General features: G+C 37.4%; 1 protein-coding gene across 1 annotated transcript in view; it reads left to right on the top strand.

Annotated features, from left to right (window-relative positions):
• Positions 1–242: 242 nt before the first annotated feature.
• The window catches only part of fat3b (FAT atypical cadherin 3b), a 70636-nt gene continuing 55145 nt past the window's right edge, over positions 243–15733 (top strand). The window contains exons 1-3 of the mRNA XM_073874244.1: positions 243–416; positions 1042–4341; positions 14363–14680. Coding sequence (XP_073730345.1) covers positions 1047–4341; positions 14363–14680 — 3613 coding nt within the window. The 5' untranslated portion in view covers positions 243–416; positions 1042–1046. The remainder of the gene's footprint in view (positions 417–1041; positions 4342–14362; positions 14681–15733) is intronic.

The following is a 15733-nucleotide window of genomic DNA, read 5'->3' as shown; positions in this document are numbered from 1 at the left end:
CAAAGCTTGTTCAAGAGACAATTTAGAGATGATAAAGTATTGACATCTACGACCTAAGTTACAATTTCAAAGCTATTTAAATTTAAAATAACCATATAGGGCACGCGTTGAACAATAAATAGCACAATTTGTTTTGCTTGCGCTTTACAGTGTATATTTCTAAAAGGTTTTGAAACCAGTGTAAAGCATCAAACCCTGTTGTTGCTATGGGACAGCTGCAACCTCTCTTGTGACATCGGTTTCGTTTGCGCATTCACGGGATAATGTTCACTCGTGTGCGCGCTGTAGGCGGTGCGCGAGCTGCATTGATTACAGTCTGTGAGTGGCAGCGTAGTCCCGTTTGCAAAGTGAAGGATGTTTCACAGTGCTGGCTCCTGGATATCTGACTGGCAGATCTCTTTTTCTCAATGCTAGAGGTAAGATCTCATTCACATCTTTTTTGTGCATTAACAACCGGCGAAAGACTGATTAGTTGTCAGTTTGAATCATGGCGGCATTTAAAGTTTCCTTTGATTACAATCGCATCATTGATGGGGGCTCGTGCACATATATGTTTATTAAAGAGGATAGTTTTGAACATTATTAAAGTATTTTATTTAAACAGCATTTTTGTTGTTTCATCCTCAAACGAAGCACACAGATTGTGAAACTGTAAAAGTCGCATTTTTGCTTGTTGCCCACTTTTTAAGATCACTTTTATTTATTGCTATTTTCTGTAACAGGTAGGCTATAGTAGTGTATCAAATCAACTATAACTTTGGTTATCATGCTGTATTTGTGCTGCTGTACGCTGTTGTAAGTCTTCAGTAACAGGCTCAGTATTTTGTGAAAAGGTATTACTGAGCCCACTGAGCACAGGGTCAGGTATTTATTTATTTTTTCTGACAATTTAATCCAAACCAAGGGCTTCTGGATAAATAAACGCCAGCCAAGGGCTTCTGAATAAATATGTACCATCACATTTATTTGAGAGTTAGGTTATGTCTTTAAGATGAATGCCCTGCATTGCTTTGGTTTACTGCATTTTTCTCTCATTTGTAGGCTGAATGAATGATGGCATGGCTATAAACAACTGCCCCGGGGGCAGTATGAGGATCCGCCTGTCCAGTTTCTCCTTATTGCTCCTTTACTTGCTTCCTTGTTGGGGGCAACCACAGGGGCCAGCACCGGGATTGTCCGTCTTTCAATTTACCAGCTCCATATACAATGGCACCATTTATGAGAACTCCGCAGCTCGGACGTACATTAGGAGCAAGGATAAAATGGGGATCGGTCTATCCGAGTTGGATTTTTGGGAAATCAAGTATTCCATTGAATTCGGAGATGATGAGGGGCTGTTTCAGGCTGAGGAATTCGTTTTGGGAGACTTTTGCTTTCTCCGCATACGGACTAACGGGGGTGCCATGCTGAACCGCGAAGTGCAAGATAATTATACATTATCAGTAAGAGCTGATGGCAAAGACGGACTAGAGGCTTTTGTGACAGTGAACGTGCAAATCATGGACATGAATGACCTTCGACCTCTATTCTCACCCACTTCCTATAATATTGACGTTCCGGAAAGTACTCCATTGGGAACAAACGTAGTTCAGGTGACTGCCACCGATGCGGACATCGGCTCCAATGGCGAGTTTTACTATTTCTTCAGAGAAGATGTGGATGAGTTTGCTGTCCACCCGACAAGTGGGGTAGTATCTCTTATAGCCAGACCCAATGCAGATAAGATGAGCAGATTCGATCTTGAGGTTTTAGCAGTTGATCGTGGCAATCAAGTTTATGGAAATAGTGGCTTGGGCAGTACAGCCAAGCTCGTGATCAATATTGTGCGTATCAATCGGTATGCACCGACGTTGACTGTAGTCGCGCTTTCCCCTTCAATAACAGACAAAGATCCGGTTTACGCCGTTGTCACAGTCAAAGATATGGACGAGGGAGCTAATGGCGAAATCGACTGGGTTGCCATTATTGCAGGTGACCCGCAGGAGCAGTTTGTCCTTGATAGATCTCCGCTTGGAAATGAATACAAGCTGAAGATGTCTGAATCAGTGAACTGGGATAAATTTCCTTATGGCTGCAATCTTACTTTTCAAGCAAAAGACAGAGGAATGCCACCGAGGCACTCCAGCTCTCAAACGGTTCAGCTCTTAGTGCAAAAGCCAGAGTTTGTGCAGGTGAGCTTTGAAAAGGAGATTTACAGCACGATGATAAATGAGATTGCACCACCAGGGACCATTATAGAGATTGTGAGGCTCTCTCCAAGGCCACCCGTCGCCAGCTACAGTCTAGTTCTGACCTCAGATTCTGTTTATTTTAATATAAACACCCTGACTGGTGTCATTTCAACAAAACAACCATTAACCACACTGACTCAAGAGCTGTTCGAATTAGAAGTGATGGAGACGGTTAGTGGCATGACAGCCAAGGTGCAAATCACTATTGAAGATGCAAATGACAACGCCCCAGTGTTTACCAGCTCATCTTTTGAAGTGTTTGTCAATGAGAGCGTTCCTGTCGGCACTGTCATTCTCACAGTATCTGCTGAGGATGAAGATAAAGGCGAGAATGGCTGCATAACATACAGCATAGCCAGCCTTCAGTCACTACCCTTCATCATCGATCAAAACACTGGAGAGCTTAGAATATCTAAAGAACTGGATTTTGAAACATCTTTGGAGACGTACACGTTCGCCGTGAGGGCCTCCGACTGGGGCACGCCATACAGACGAGAAAATGAAGTCAACATCACGGTACAAGTGTTGAATATCAATGACAACCGACCTCTTTTTGAGCGCGTGTCATGTAAAGGTATGATAGGATTTGACTTTCCCGTGAGCCAGACAATTATCACCATGTCCGCAGTTGACATTGATGAGCTTGGGTTGGTTAAATATATCATTCTGTCTGGAAACGAACTGGATGTCTTTAATCTCAACCCAGACTCTGGGATATTGACTTTGAGAAGAGCGCTCACTGTGAGGAATCTCGAGAATGAACATTTTGCCTTAAAAATATCTGCGTCGGATGGTGAGCTGCTCTCTGAACCCACCTTTGTCAATATATCATTGGTAAGAGGTAGAATTTCGACAAGGAGCTTCAGTTGTCAAGACACCAAAGTTGCACAAAAGTTAGCTGAGAAACTTCTCCAAAAAGCCACTGTCATAAGTAAATCCAAAGTGAAGGAGAGCTACACAGACCTGTTCTCTGTCAATAGGCACGCGCCTCAGTTTGAATCCTTTCCATCAAATATTGCAGTTCGTGAAGACATGCCCGTGGGATCTAGTGTCCTTCAAGTGACTGCGAACGATGGCGACACGGGCTTCAATGGTCGTGTCCTGCATGCCATATCAGATGGGAATATTGACAGCTGTTTCAATATTGACATGGAAAGTGGATTAATATACATTTACCAGCCGCTGGACCGTGAAAGATCAGATCGGTACCTCCTTAACATAACTGTGTATGACATGGGCCTCATACAAAAATCTTTCTGGAGGTTGTTGACTGTTAACGTTGAAGATGTAAATGATAACAGCCCGAAATTTTCCCTGGAGGGCTACACTGCTGTTGTATCGGAGAACGCGGCAATTGGCACTGAAGTGATTCGGGTCACGGCCACGGATGATGATATTGGTCAGAATGGTGAAATATCATATAGCTTGTTAACAAATACCCCTCAGTTTGCTATTAACAGTGAAACCGGCTCTGTTTATGTGGCTGGCCAATTGGACAGAGAGTCCGTGTCAGATTTCACTCTTAAAATTGAAGCAAGAGATAATGCGCCACTCGGAAATCAAATGGTCACTGAGAATACACTAAGAATTTACTTAAAAGATGTAAATGACTGCGCCCCTGTGTTTATTCCAAGGACTTACAGTTGTCGTGTGTTGGAGGACCTTCCTGTAGGCACTGTTATAGCATGGGTGGAAACACAAGATCCTGATGTCGGATCTGGGGGATGGGTGAGATACTCCCTTCCCAATGATTTTAATGGGACATTTAAGGTTCATGCAGAAAGTGGGGCCATTAAGTTGGCTAAAGACCTAGACTTTGAGAAGCAACCGTTTTACAATCTCTCTGTGCTTGCAGAAGATCTGGGTTTTCCGGTAAAGCTTTGCTCCGAATCCTACCTCGAAGTGGAAGTTATTGACGTTAATGAAAATCTCAATGAGCCATACTTCACAGAATTTGCAGTGAAGGGCGCAGTCAAGGAAAACTCTCGCCATGCAACGAGTGTACTCCAGGTGACCGCTAAAGATGATGACAAAGGCAGAGACGGAGTGATCAGATACTCTCTCAAAGATGGAAGTGGCCTAGGACTCTTCGCCATTGATGAAGAAACAGGTATGCTTTATACAATTGTCTGTGAGCCGTTTTCACATTTACATTTATGCGTTTTGCAGATGCTTTTATCCAAAGCGACGTACAGTTCATTACAGGGGACACTGCAAAAAAAAGTTAAAAGTACTGTTTTCTAGTACAAATAGGGCTGGGAAAAAATCTATTTTATTTTAAAATCGAGTTGGTAGGTCAAATCGATTCATATTTAAAAAAAAATCGATTTTTTAGATTTTTTTCTCCCCCTCTACAGTATAGCGCAGTACATACATTTTGCATTCGCCAAATCTTCCTTCAGGGTTTCCGTAGCACACTCCTTGGGGCGCAGCCCTCTGCCCCTCCCCTCTCCCGAAGGCAGCGCATACATACACAATCAACATGGCAAAAACAGCCGGCGAAAGAGAGCAGCTCCTTCCAAAAAAATGCTCTTCGAATTCGTGTGGAGTTGGTTTGGATTTACGGAATTTTATGTTGATGCATTTTAATTAAATATTATAAATATATATTTTAAAATGTATGTACAGTTTGCAATTATTTTGGTTTAAATGGGGGTGGGGGAAAAATCTAATCGAATCATAAATCGAGTTTTTTTATAAAAAAATCTCAGATTTTTTTAGGGGGACAAATTGCCCAGCCCTAAGTACAAATATGAAAGAAAATTACTTGAGAGGCAAAATTACTTTAAAAAAATGTGACAAAATATCTGCCAGTGAGGTAAAAAAAATAATATACTTAATATAAATTAAACTTAATAAAATTTATTTTTTTTAAATTATGATATTTTTTCTTATTTTATGAGAAACTAACCTTACTTATGTTTGATATTTCTTACAAAAAACAACACTTACGGCAGATTTACTAACAGCTTGCGCCAGTGCAAAACTTTTTTCTGTTAAAAAAACTACTGCCAGGATTTACTAAAGACGAAAAATTTGCGCTGAAAAGGCATGGCATTGTTTATGCGACTGACCTTTTGCATATGCATTTGTAGGAGTTTCTCTTTCAGGCGCAAAGTATTTAAATGAATTAAAACGTGACTGTAAAAAATAAACCAGGGTGAAGTAAAAGACAACTTGGTTTTGCAAGTCAGTTCAACCTACTATTTCAAGTTTTGGTTAAAAGAAGTTGACATAACTAATAAATTCAAGTTGAAATTGTTTAATTTCATAAAATATGTGATGATTTGTCAAAAATGCTGCAAATGTTTTACAGTGTAAGTTTTGCGCTCATCAGTTTATTTATGTGTGGTATTTGTGCCATTATTTAACACCCCAAAAAAGCAAGTTTTAAACTGTGTTGTTTATTATAAAAATGAGATTTTGCACCTGTTTTTAATGTGCGCCTTGTCAGTAAATGGGCCATAAGAAATGTTCACTTCCATTGGCGCTTTTTTTAAAGGGAACCTATGGTACGATTCATGATTTTACATTTCCTTTGGTGTGTAAGTGTGTGTTCGAACATGTTAACGATATGCAAAAGGTACAAACCCCAAAGTAAACAATGACGCGAGTTATCGTTTCCAACGTAAATCTCTTTTCTTGGACTACAAAAAACACACAGATAAAAAAGTTTACTTTCTATTCCTATTGACATGGACACGACGGTTCCTCCCGCTTCTGAAATACAGCCTGTAAGTTAACTCCTGTCAGCATTGCATTGTGAGTGAATCTTTCAAACATGGTAAGGAGCGTCACATTTCCAGCTGACGTCAGAGGTATTCAGGCCAATCACAATGTACAGATTAGCTGGCCAATCAGAGACACAGCGCTTTTTAGATCAGTGAGCTTTACAAAATCAGAGCGTTTGAGGTAGGCAGGGATATCTGGAGCTACAAAAATGTATGGTATGTGGAAAATAATGTGTGTTTTGAACCATAAACCACGCAAACACATTGTATTACACAAAATACACAAAATAACATTGTTTTTTAGCAATGAAATAGGTGCCTTTAAAGAGCGCTCTCATTTTATTTATCAAGTAAACGTGTTAGTGCATTTCCTGAGACTCAAACCCACAACATTTTGTCTGCCAACTGAGCTACAGTAAAACTGTCAATCAGCCGTTTGTAGTGACTGTTTTATTATCTTTTTTTTAAAGAATAACATGTCTTGAGTTGATGCTCACACAATGAAACAAAAACTGTAAAATTGCTACGAATTTATGTCCTAACGTTTTTACTGCAGTGTGCTGATTGAATGGCGTTAAAAGGTCACTGTGACATTATTTGTCTTGGCGATGAATTTGTGCTCTGGGTCTACAATTGCCTTTGAATCTGCCACCACCAGAGCAGACCGCTGACCTAGAAAGGCAGGACTTAACCTCTTTGTGGTTTAAAACAGTCTGTGTTTTAAAAACTTCTCTTTGAGATTCAATCTCTGAACAAACAGGAATTTGAGGTTATACAAGAAACTAAATGCTTATTTACATTACGTGACTCTTTGCCGGGTGCCAACTTCACAATTAATCACAGCTAATGACTATTGATTAGAGAACTACCACAGGCAGTGAGATGTAACTGGGCTTTTTCATTCACATGTCGGCTAATTAGACCGAGTCTGTTAATCGGACCCATGTAAATTAAACAAGTTGTGTATGGAGTGTCAGAGCTTTGTGCGTGGATTTCCACAGAGAAATGAATGCAATAGAGAAGTATAGAGGAATGTAGAATTGCGTTTCATCTTCAAAGTAATATCTCCAGGACAGTTGAGGACAGCTGCTCTACGCCCACCCTGTATTCCTCCACCAGCATTCACTTAACTGCCACGTTAAGTCCTTGTCATTGTACCTGGACTTCCTGGATGATTGAAAGTGGGCAGTTCATGTATTATTCTCTGATCTAAGCAGAAATCAAAGCCCCTTGATCCTGGGTGCCAGTTGGGACGTGTCGAGTTGAAGATCTGTATATGCTGAGTAATTTCGATATCGGAAGTCTCTTTTTGCTCCCATGCAAGAGTGAACTAAAAAAGCTGGTGGGATTTATGAAGGCCTTATCGGCAGAGCGCTCTGCTGCTTCGAGCAGGCATTGGTATTCCGGCCCACACTTTGGGAAATAAATCAGAGAGCACTCTCACTCAGACGCCTGTCGAGAAACAAGTTCAGCTCTAATTTGCCTCTGAGATTTGGCCTCTTTTTCTCCCAAGTCAGGTTAAGTCTTTATGTCAAAGCCTTTCAGACACCTGGGCGAAACGGGCGTCGTGTTGCACACCCCCACACGCTGAACCAGAGCGATGCGCTGCTTTTAGCTCTTCGAATGATAAGATATTTTCAGAGGATTTACGAGTAGAGGATCTTTAACGTAAGCCCACTTCCTCTTACAGGCGCCTTGAACTTTAATTGTAATTCGGGGGAAATATCAAGGGTTTTCCTTGTGGTGCCTGCACGGAATACAAAGGCATTTTCTCTCGTACCGTTACAGAGATGTAGATCTTCTCTGGAATGAAAGGGACGGGGAAGAGATTTATGTTAAGGGAAAATGCTTTTTCAGCATACGCAGGCCTGATGCTTGTGAACCTATCCTGGTAATTCAAGACACTTGGCATAAAAAGATCCGCTATTGATATTCAGTGAAGATGTGAAAGATACGTGAAGAAAGAGTAAAATGTTTTAATCCGTTGTCGGGTTCTGTTCTAAATTCAGCCCCCCGACTATGAATATTTGATTGTTTACATCCTAAAATATGAACAGTTTATTGCTGGGAATATGAAATTAAATTTGAATATATTATGGAATAGTATGAAATATGAATATGTAAGGAATAATTGACGACTGGCCATTGAATTATAAGAAAATAATGCACACCAAGGTGGTAATGCCGCAGGTGTGCATTATTTTCAAATAATTCAAAGGACCGGAGTCAATTATTCCGCTTATAAGACGGTTACCACAAACATTGCTCTGGTGCCTATTTTTAAGACATTTGACAAGTTAGGTGTGCGGTTTACAGAAAAATAATCAACACCCATAGAACATTTCTCAGCCAATCAGAATGCAGCATTCAACAGACCCGTGTTATATTATAAAATAACATACATAGGTGTTTATGTTTTAGTTAGTATCAAAGTAGTGTGCATAAGATATTGTGAAATCTTTGTGACATCGCTAACCATAAAACACATATTCATCCTTTTAAGTTATCACTGCTGAAAAAAGTAGTGTTTCATGTTTAAATAATTAAATTTTAGTTTGTGTATCAAGCAGTGTGCATCTGAAACTAATTTTCGGTACTTTGTGAGTTTTAAAGGGGACATTTCACAAGACTTTTTTAAGATGTCAAATCATTGCTGTCCCCACAGTACATATGTGAAGTTCTAGCTCAAAATACCATATAGATAATTTATTGTAGCATGTTAAAATTGCCACTTTGTAGGTGTGAGCAAAAATTTGCCATTTTGGGTGTGTCCTTTAAAATGCAAACTTGTTGATCTCTGCACTAGATGGAAATGCCATGGTTGGATAGTGCAGATTGGGGCGGGATTATTCTTCTGACATCACAAGGGGAGACAAATTTCTATGACCTAATTTTTCACATGCTTTCAGAGAATGATTTTTCACATTTTCAAGGTTGATGGAAGCACTGGGGACTCAATTATAGCATTTTAACATGAAAAAAAATCAGTTTTTCTTGATATGTCCCCTTTAAAAGATAATTGTGAAATCTTTGTGACATCGCGAACCACAAAACACATAATAATTTTTTTTAAGTTATCAATTCTCCAAAAGTTCTGTTTCATGTTTAAATAACTACATTTTAGTTTGTGTATCAAAGCAGAGTGTATCTGAAACAAATTTTCAGTCATTTGTGTTTTAAAAGATAATTGTCCAATTTTTGTGACATTGCAAACCACAAAATACATAATCATCCTTTTCAAGTTATCATTGCTGAAAAACTTTCAATTTTTATGTTTAAATAACCAAATTTGAGTTTGTGTATCAAAGCGGCGTGCATCTGAACCTAATTTTCGGTAATTTGTGAGTTTTAAAAGATAATTGTGAAATCTTTGTGACATCGCTAACCACAAAATACGTAATCATCCTTTTAAGTTATCATTGCTGAAAACTTTCTTTCATGTTTAAAATAGCGAAATTTTAGTTTGTGTATCAAAGCGACATGCATCTTAAACAAATTTTTGGTAATATGTATGTTTTAAAAGGTAATTGTACAATTTTTGTGACATTGCTAACCACAAAACACATTATCATCCTTTTAAGTTATCATTGCTAAAATACTTTGTTTCATGTTTAAATAACAAAATTTTAGTTTGCATATGGAAGCCATTGTCCATTTAAAACTAATTTTCAGTAATTTGTGAGTTTTGAAAGATAATTGTGAAATCTTTGTGACATCGCTAAGCACAAAATACATAATTATCCTTTTAAGTTATCATTGCTGAAAAACTTTCAGTTTCATGTTTAAATAACTAACTTTTAGTGTGCGTATCAAACTGTGTGCATTTAAAACTAATTTTCAGTCATTTGTGAGTTTTAAAAGATAATTGTGAAATCTTTGAGACATCGCTAACCACAAAACACATAATTATCCTTTTAAGTTTGTTTTAGCTGAATGACACAACACCAATTTTCAGTTTTCTAGCATCATAAGTAGTCCTTGATGCTTGTAGTATACACCTGTTGGTTGACAATTATGAATAATGAGAAATCCAAGCTTGTAAAGCCAAAGTGGCAGATGCATTTTATGTTTTGGATGTAATGACGCAATCAGTGGTTTGAGATTCACAGTTGAGTAATCGCAAACGCGACATGTCAGAAAACCTTAATCATTAGCATTGCTTTAGTCTTTTTTGCACCATTAAATTAGTTCTTCATGTTCAAATGCTGTACAAAACCAGGCGCTTAGTAGAAATCTGAGCCTCTTTAATTAGAGTTGGGACTGGCCTCGTGTTTTGTAGAACTTCTCATCCTCAGCATCAGGACCAGTGGGACTCCGAGCTTATCCCTTCATCAAAACAACCTCAGCATCAAAGCTAGAATCCTAGAATCAAAACTTTGCACAAAGCTTGTCTGGTTTGTAGAGTCATGCTCTAGACAGCGTTGAAGCCTCATGCCATTTTTTATGCATTTGCCATACTTTTGATTTTTCACGCTAAGAGTTGACTGATGTGGTTTATCATTGTAGTGTATAGAAGCAGAATGCATACCTCCCAGTGTGAGGTTTCAGTACTTGTGTGACCTACAAATTTGCAGCAATTTTACTTGGAGGTTTTCGAATGTGATGGAAGTGTGTAATGTGACGTGACATAGACCGTAACATGAATTAACGTTTTATTATAATAGTGACTAAACAAACAAATTCCTGCCTTTTTGCAAACTTCAGACGTTGTTTACGCTTCGAAAACTCTGCAAACAAGCGAAGTTTCTAGCTGAGTTACAAGATGCCTGTAATAAAAGTACATTCGGCTGACTTTCGGGTTGAATTACACCCCAGTGTCTTTTTATTGCAGTATAAAAAATCTAACGTGCTTAAAAGCGAGAGGAAACTCATTAGTGAATTTTTTTCATTCATCAGCTACACTTCAGATGAGACTGTCTTGCTGAAACCCACCAAAGTGGCACACTTTTCATTTGAGTACTTGAACCTAACAACCTATTAATTCAGCGATTCTCTGCTCCATCTGCATCGTGTGTGTTTTTATTGCCCTCATTTTTTCTCAACTACTCTGTTGAACAGGTTAATTGGAGAGGCAAACTGATTTTTTCGTCTTTGAAGGTATTATGGTAAATATACTGTAGCAGATTTTCTTTTTGCATCCTGACATGTCACACTGCGTTTAGATCAACAGGAGCTTTAGATGTCCCTGTTCAGTTTGTACCAATTCCTCCCCTCAGGTGTATCACTTTTTTAAGTTCTCAGTGCTTAGGTTTCAGTAACAATTTAAGACATGCGTTCTGCTTTTTCTACTACTGGTGGCTTTGATGGTTGAAATCCCCTCGGCTGAATCTGTTCACGGCCAAACGCTTTTGCTTGTATGCTACGGTTGGCCGATCGGCTCACCGTGTTACATGGCACTGCCACAAAATGGGTCATTCCGTGACCCTTCCCATCCCTGATTGTATTTACATGTGCCGAGCGTCGAAGGGCTCCTAATCACAGAATGGCAGAGGCAGCGTTTTGGTCAGGAATGATTAGATGTGCTTTGCTGAAGACCTGAAGGTCATACATTTTCTGAGCCGTTGTGCCCTCAAGGTAAGATGCCCAGCCCATCTAAAGTTAGTGGTATGTCAAAGATGTCAGTTTGGATTGGACAGCACCAGCTACAAATCTGTCAGCTCAGCAAACCTGTCCTTTGTAAAGTGTCACCGGATTACACCTAAAGTGTTGGCGGGTCAATGACGTGACCCTTAAGTTATTAAAAATACAATTTAGACAGACAGCTACACATGTACGTGTTTTATGAGCATGATTTTAGTATATTTAAAGTTGGATTAATATTGAAATTTTAATGTGGGACAATATTTTTGAGGTGAAACTGTAGTGATATAAAAAAATTGTTATAAGGCTGTTATAAGATTGTAGCCATTGTGCAAGAAGTGTTTTTTTCAATGTGTGAAGATAAAACATCTTAGAGAATCGTGTATCTAGGCTCACATCAAAATACATCTCATTTTTTACACTGAAAAAAAAAAAGATTAATTCAATTTACTCAATTTTTTTAAGATAAGTGGTCGCAATCAATTTATTTAAACAAAAAAAAAAAATTAGAAAAACAAAACAAAAAACTATTTTTTTTATAAAAAATGTAGCTTAAATAAATTGATTGCAACCACTTACCTTAAAAAAATTAAATTGAATGAATTATTTTTTTCAGTGTAGGTCATTTACTTTATTAATTCATTCAAACATAGCAAAACAACTCAGATTTAAGTAAAGTAAGGCTAGACAAACAGCTTGAGACCCACGCCAAAAGGGACCCGAGTCCATTTATAAAACTGCAGAAGCATACATTTGACTATTGTTACTTGTTTCAGTTTTATTTGTTATTTTATAGAAAATAATATTGAAAATAGACAGAGGTTACATACCAGGATGTTGTGCTTTGTGCATTTGTTCTGTTTTTTATATATGGTGAGTTATTTAATTTTTTTATCTAAATATTGGCGAAAACATTTTCAATTGACAGGCTACTGTGGCTTGTTTAAGTAAATACTGTAACTGAAAAAATGAATCATTCAATTTACTAAATTTTTTTAAGGTAAATGGTCGCAATCAATTTATTTAAGCTACATTTTTGTTTTGTTTTTCTAATTTTTTTAGATAAATGTAGCTTAAAATAAATAAACTGCTACCACTTACCTTAAAAAAAAAATTTTGTAAATTGAATGAATAATTTTTTTCAGTGCAGTAACTCAAATACAGAGCCCCTAAGGGGACACGGAGCAAAACTTAAATAAAGTTTACACTGAAAAAATGATTCATTGAATTTAATCAATTTTTTTAAGGTAAGTGGTTGCAATCAATTTATTTAAGCTACATTTAAACAAAAAAGATTAGTAAAGTAACATAAAATATAAAACTTTTGTTTAAATGTAGCTTAAATAAATTGATTGCAACCACTTACCTTAAAAAAATTGATTAATTGATTAATTAATTGACTAAACTACTGAGTTTAGTTTCGCGTGCTCACGTGAAACTTTCGTGTGCGCACCTGAAACTATCACGTGCTCACATGAAACGTATTGCGCGCGCACGTGAAACTTTCGCTGAAAAAAATTATTCATACAATTTACAAAATTTTTTTAAGGTAAGTGGTTGCAATCAATTTAATTAAGCTACATTTAAACAAAAAAGATAAGTAAAGTAAAATTAAATAGCTTCTAGCTTAAATAAATTGATTGCAACCACTTACCTTAAAAAAATTAAGTAAATTGAATGAATCATTTTTTTCAGTGCACGTGCACACGAGATAATTTCACACATGTGCACGAAAGTTTCGCATGAGCACAATAACTAAACTTTAGATTTTTTTTACTCCAATGTCACCTTAAGGGCTCGGTACAAAAATGCATTATATTTGTAAAAAAACCAGAATTATGATTATTATGACATCACTGACATATGTACTCTTATGTATAATCATTGTGTGGAAATATTACGTTTTGCTTTATCTTAGACTTTAAAAGAACTGTTACCATTATTTTAAATACACTGAAAAAAATTATTCATTCAATTTACTCAATTTGTTTTTAAGGTAAGTGTTTGCAGTTATTATTGCAATTATTTAAGCTACATTTTTTTATTTTTTCATTTTTTGTTGTTGTTTAAATGTAGCTTAAATAAATTGATTGCAACCACTTACCTTAAAAAAATGAGTAAATTAAATGAATAATTTTTTTCAGTGTATATGAAACCAACATGTACACAAGATATACATTTCTGCTGTGTTTTAAAAGCATTTGGACATAATTAATTGTCTATGACTCACATTATTTATAACAATTATTATTATCGTTGTCCTTTATTGAATAAATTAGTGTATATGTTTTTGTATATCTCACATTTAACAGATAAACTTTTATATAAGAACAAAACTCTGTAAAAGGGCATTTTCTTTCAATTCCTTCAGGTTGTTCTCAGGTATGTTGCTGAAACTTAAGTAATTTCCCCAGAGAAAATCTAAAGAAATTACACTTTTAGACAGGCCAGACCAATCCCGGTATTAAAACCCGCTGAGCCGCCTTTGGTTTCCGAGAGAGTGTGTCTATAAACATTAATCTTTCCGCCTGACTCTAATCTTCTCAAAATGTTGGGCGCCTCACATTTAATAAAGTTTGACTCATGGTACAGTTCGACACTTTTGACACGTAGTTGGATCACAAACCAAGTTATGAATAGTTTGAAAAATGAGTATGTGTATGTTCTCAGACCGAAGTACTGATAGGGTTTGATAACTCAGAAATTGTCAGATGAATTTGTCATCATAGCCCACAAGCTGTGTAAAGCAGCGATTATTAGGTTTTATCAGAGTCATGATCAATATGCCGTTCAAATATGTTTTTCTGTGTGTTCTCACAGGAATGATTTACACCGCTGGTGCCCTAGACTGTGAGACTCAGGATTCCTATTGGTTAACAGTACATGCGACGGACCGAGGTGTCGTGCCGCTTTCTGCTTCTATTGAGGTGTTTATCCAGGTGGAGGATGTGAATGATAATGCACCTTTGACCTCTGAACCCGTTTACCACCCGTACATCATGGAGAACTCACCTAGAGGCGTGTCTGTGGTCCGAATTCAAGCCCAGGATCCAGACGTTACGGCCTCAGATAGCCGTCTCACGTATCGAATCACAGCTGGAAATCCCCAGAACTTCTTTTCCATTGATTCCAATACAGGTAAAAGATGGATGGGTTTGTTGTGTCTTAACAGGACCTTTACATGTGTGTAGTTTTCCCAGTGCAGAAATTAAAACTAAAAATCATATTAGGGCTAGATGCTAGACTGGGCTTATTGTCAGACTTTTTACTGTCAGGATCTCATGTTTCACATTTGGATTTGCAGATAAAATAAGATTTGTTTTATTTACTTTAAAGTCCATATAAACGGCAACATCCTTCCGATTTGTTATGTATTTCTGAGTGAAACTGAATATTAAATGAGAAAAACATCTTAGGGCTTCAGACTAACTTTTTTTACTAGGAGCAGTACCGGCGCCAGCCAAGGCTGATGGGGGGTGTCTGAAATACAGAGGGGGGCAATCGCATTAATGCATATATTTCTCCAAGCTAGAATTTTTTTTTTTACGCGTTATAAACAAACATCTCTGTAAGACAACCACAAAAACTGCAGCTTAAGTGAGCAACATACAGAGCTCAAAACAATCTTGCTACAGTATATACAACAATTTTATCATTAAAGGGACACTTTTTTAAAATAGGCTAATTTTTCAGATCCCCTTGAGTTAAACAATTACTTTTTTACCGTTTTGAAATCCATTCAGCAATGATATTACGCAGTGCCCGAATATAAATATAATACCCTTAGTAACTTTCAATAGCAGGGGACTATATTCGGGCGGTGCGTAATATCACTGCGCCTGCTGGAGCCATGGTACGACAACAGTCCTTGATTATTACGCCAAAATGAGAGTATTGTTCCTAGCCATATCTGCCTTGAAAATCGCAACTTTTAATTTTCCGTCTGTCTTAGTACACGATGTAACTACAGAAGTGTCAGGTTTGGAATGGGAAGGGGTTTGAAACTCTTTGGTTGTTTTTGAGCGCGATGCTAATGGTCTAATCAGATTCAATAGATTATGCTAAGCTATGCAAAAAGTGGTACCGCCAGACTCGGGAGATTGGCTGAATGGATTCAAAAAATATTATAAAAAGCCTTTATTTAGACATAGCTATATAACATTAAAACCATTAAACTGGGCAGCAATCCAC

This window comes from Misgurnus anguillicaudatus, chromosome 12, assembly GCF_027580225.2.
Source record: "Misgurnus anguillicaudatus chromosome 12, ASM2758022v2, whole genome shotgun sequence".
Lineage (NCBI taxonomy): Eukaryota > Metazoa > Chordata > Actinopteri > Cypriniformes > Cobitidae > Misgurnus > Misgurnus anguillicaudatus.
Note: the sequence above shows the minus strand (reverse complement) of the source record. Positions and strands in the feature narration are given on the sequence as shown.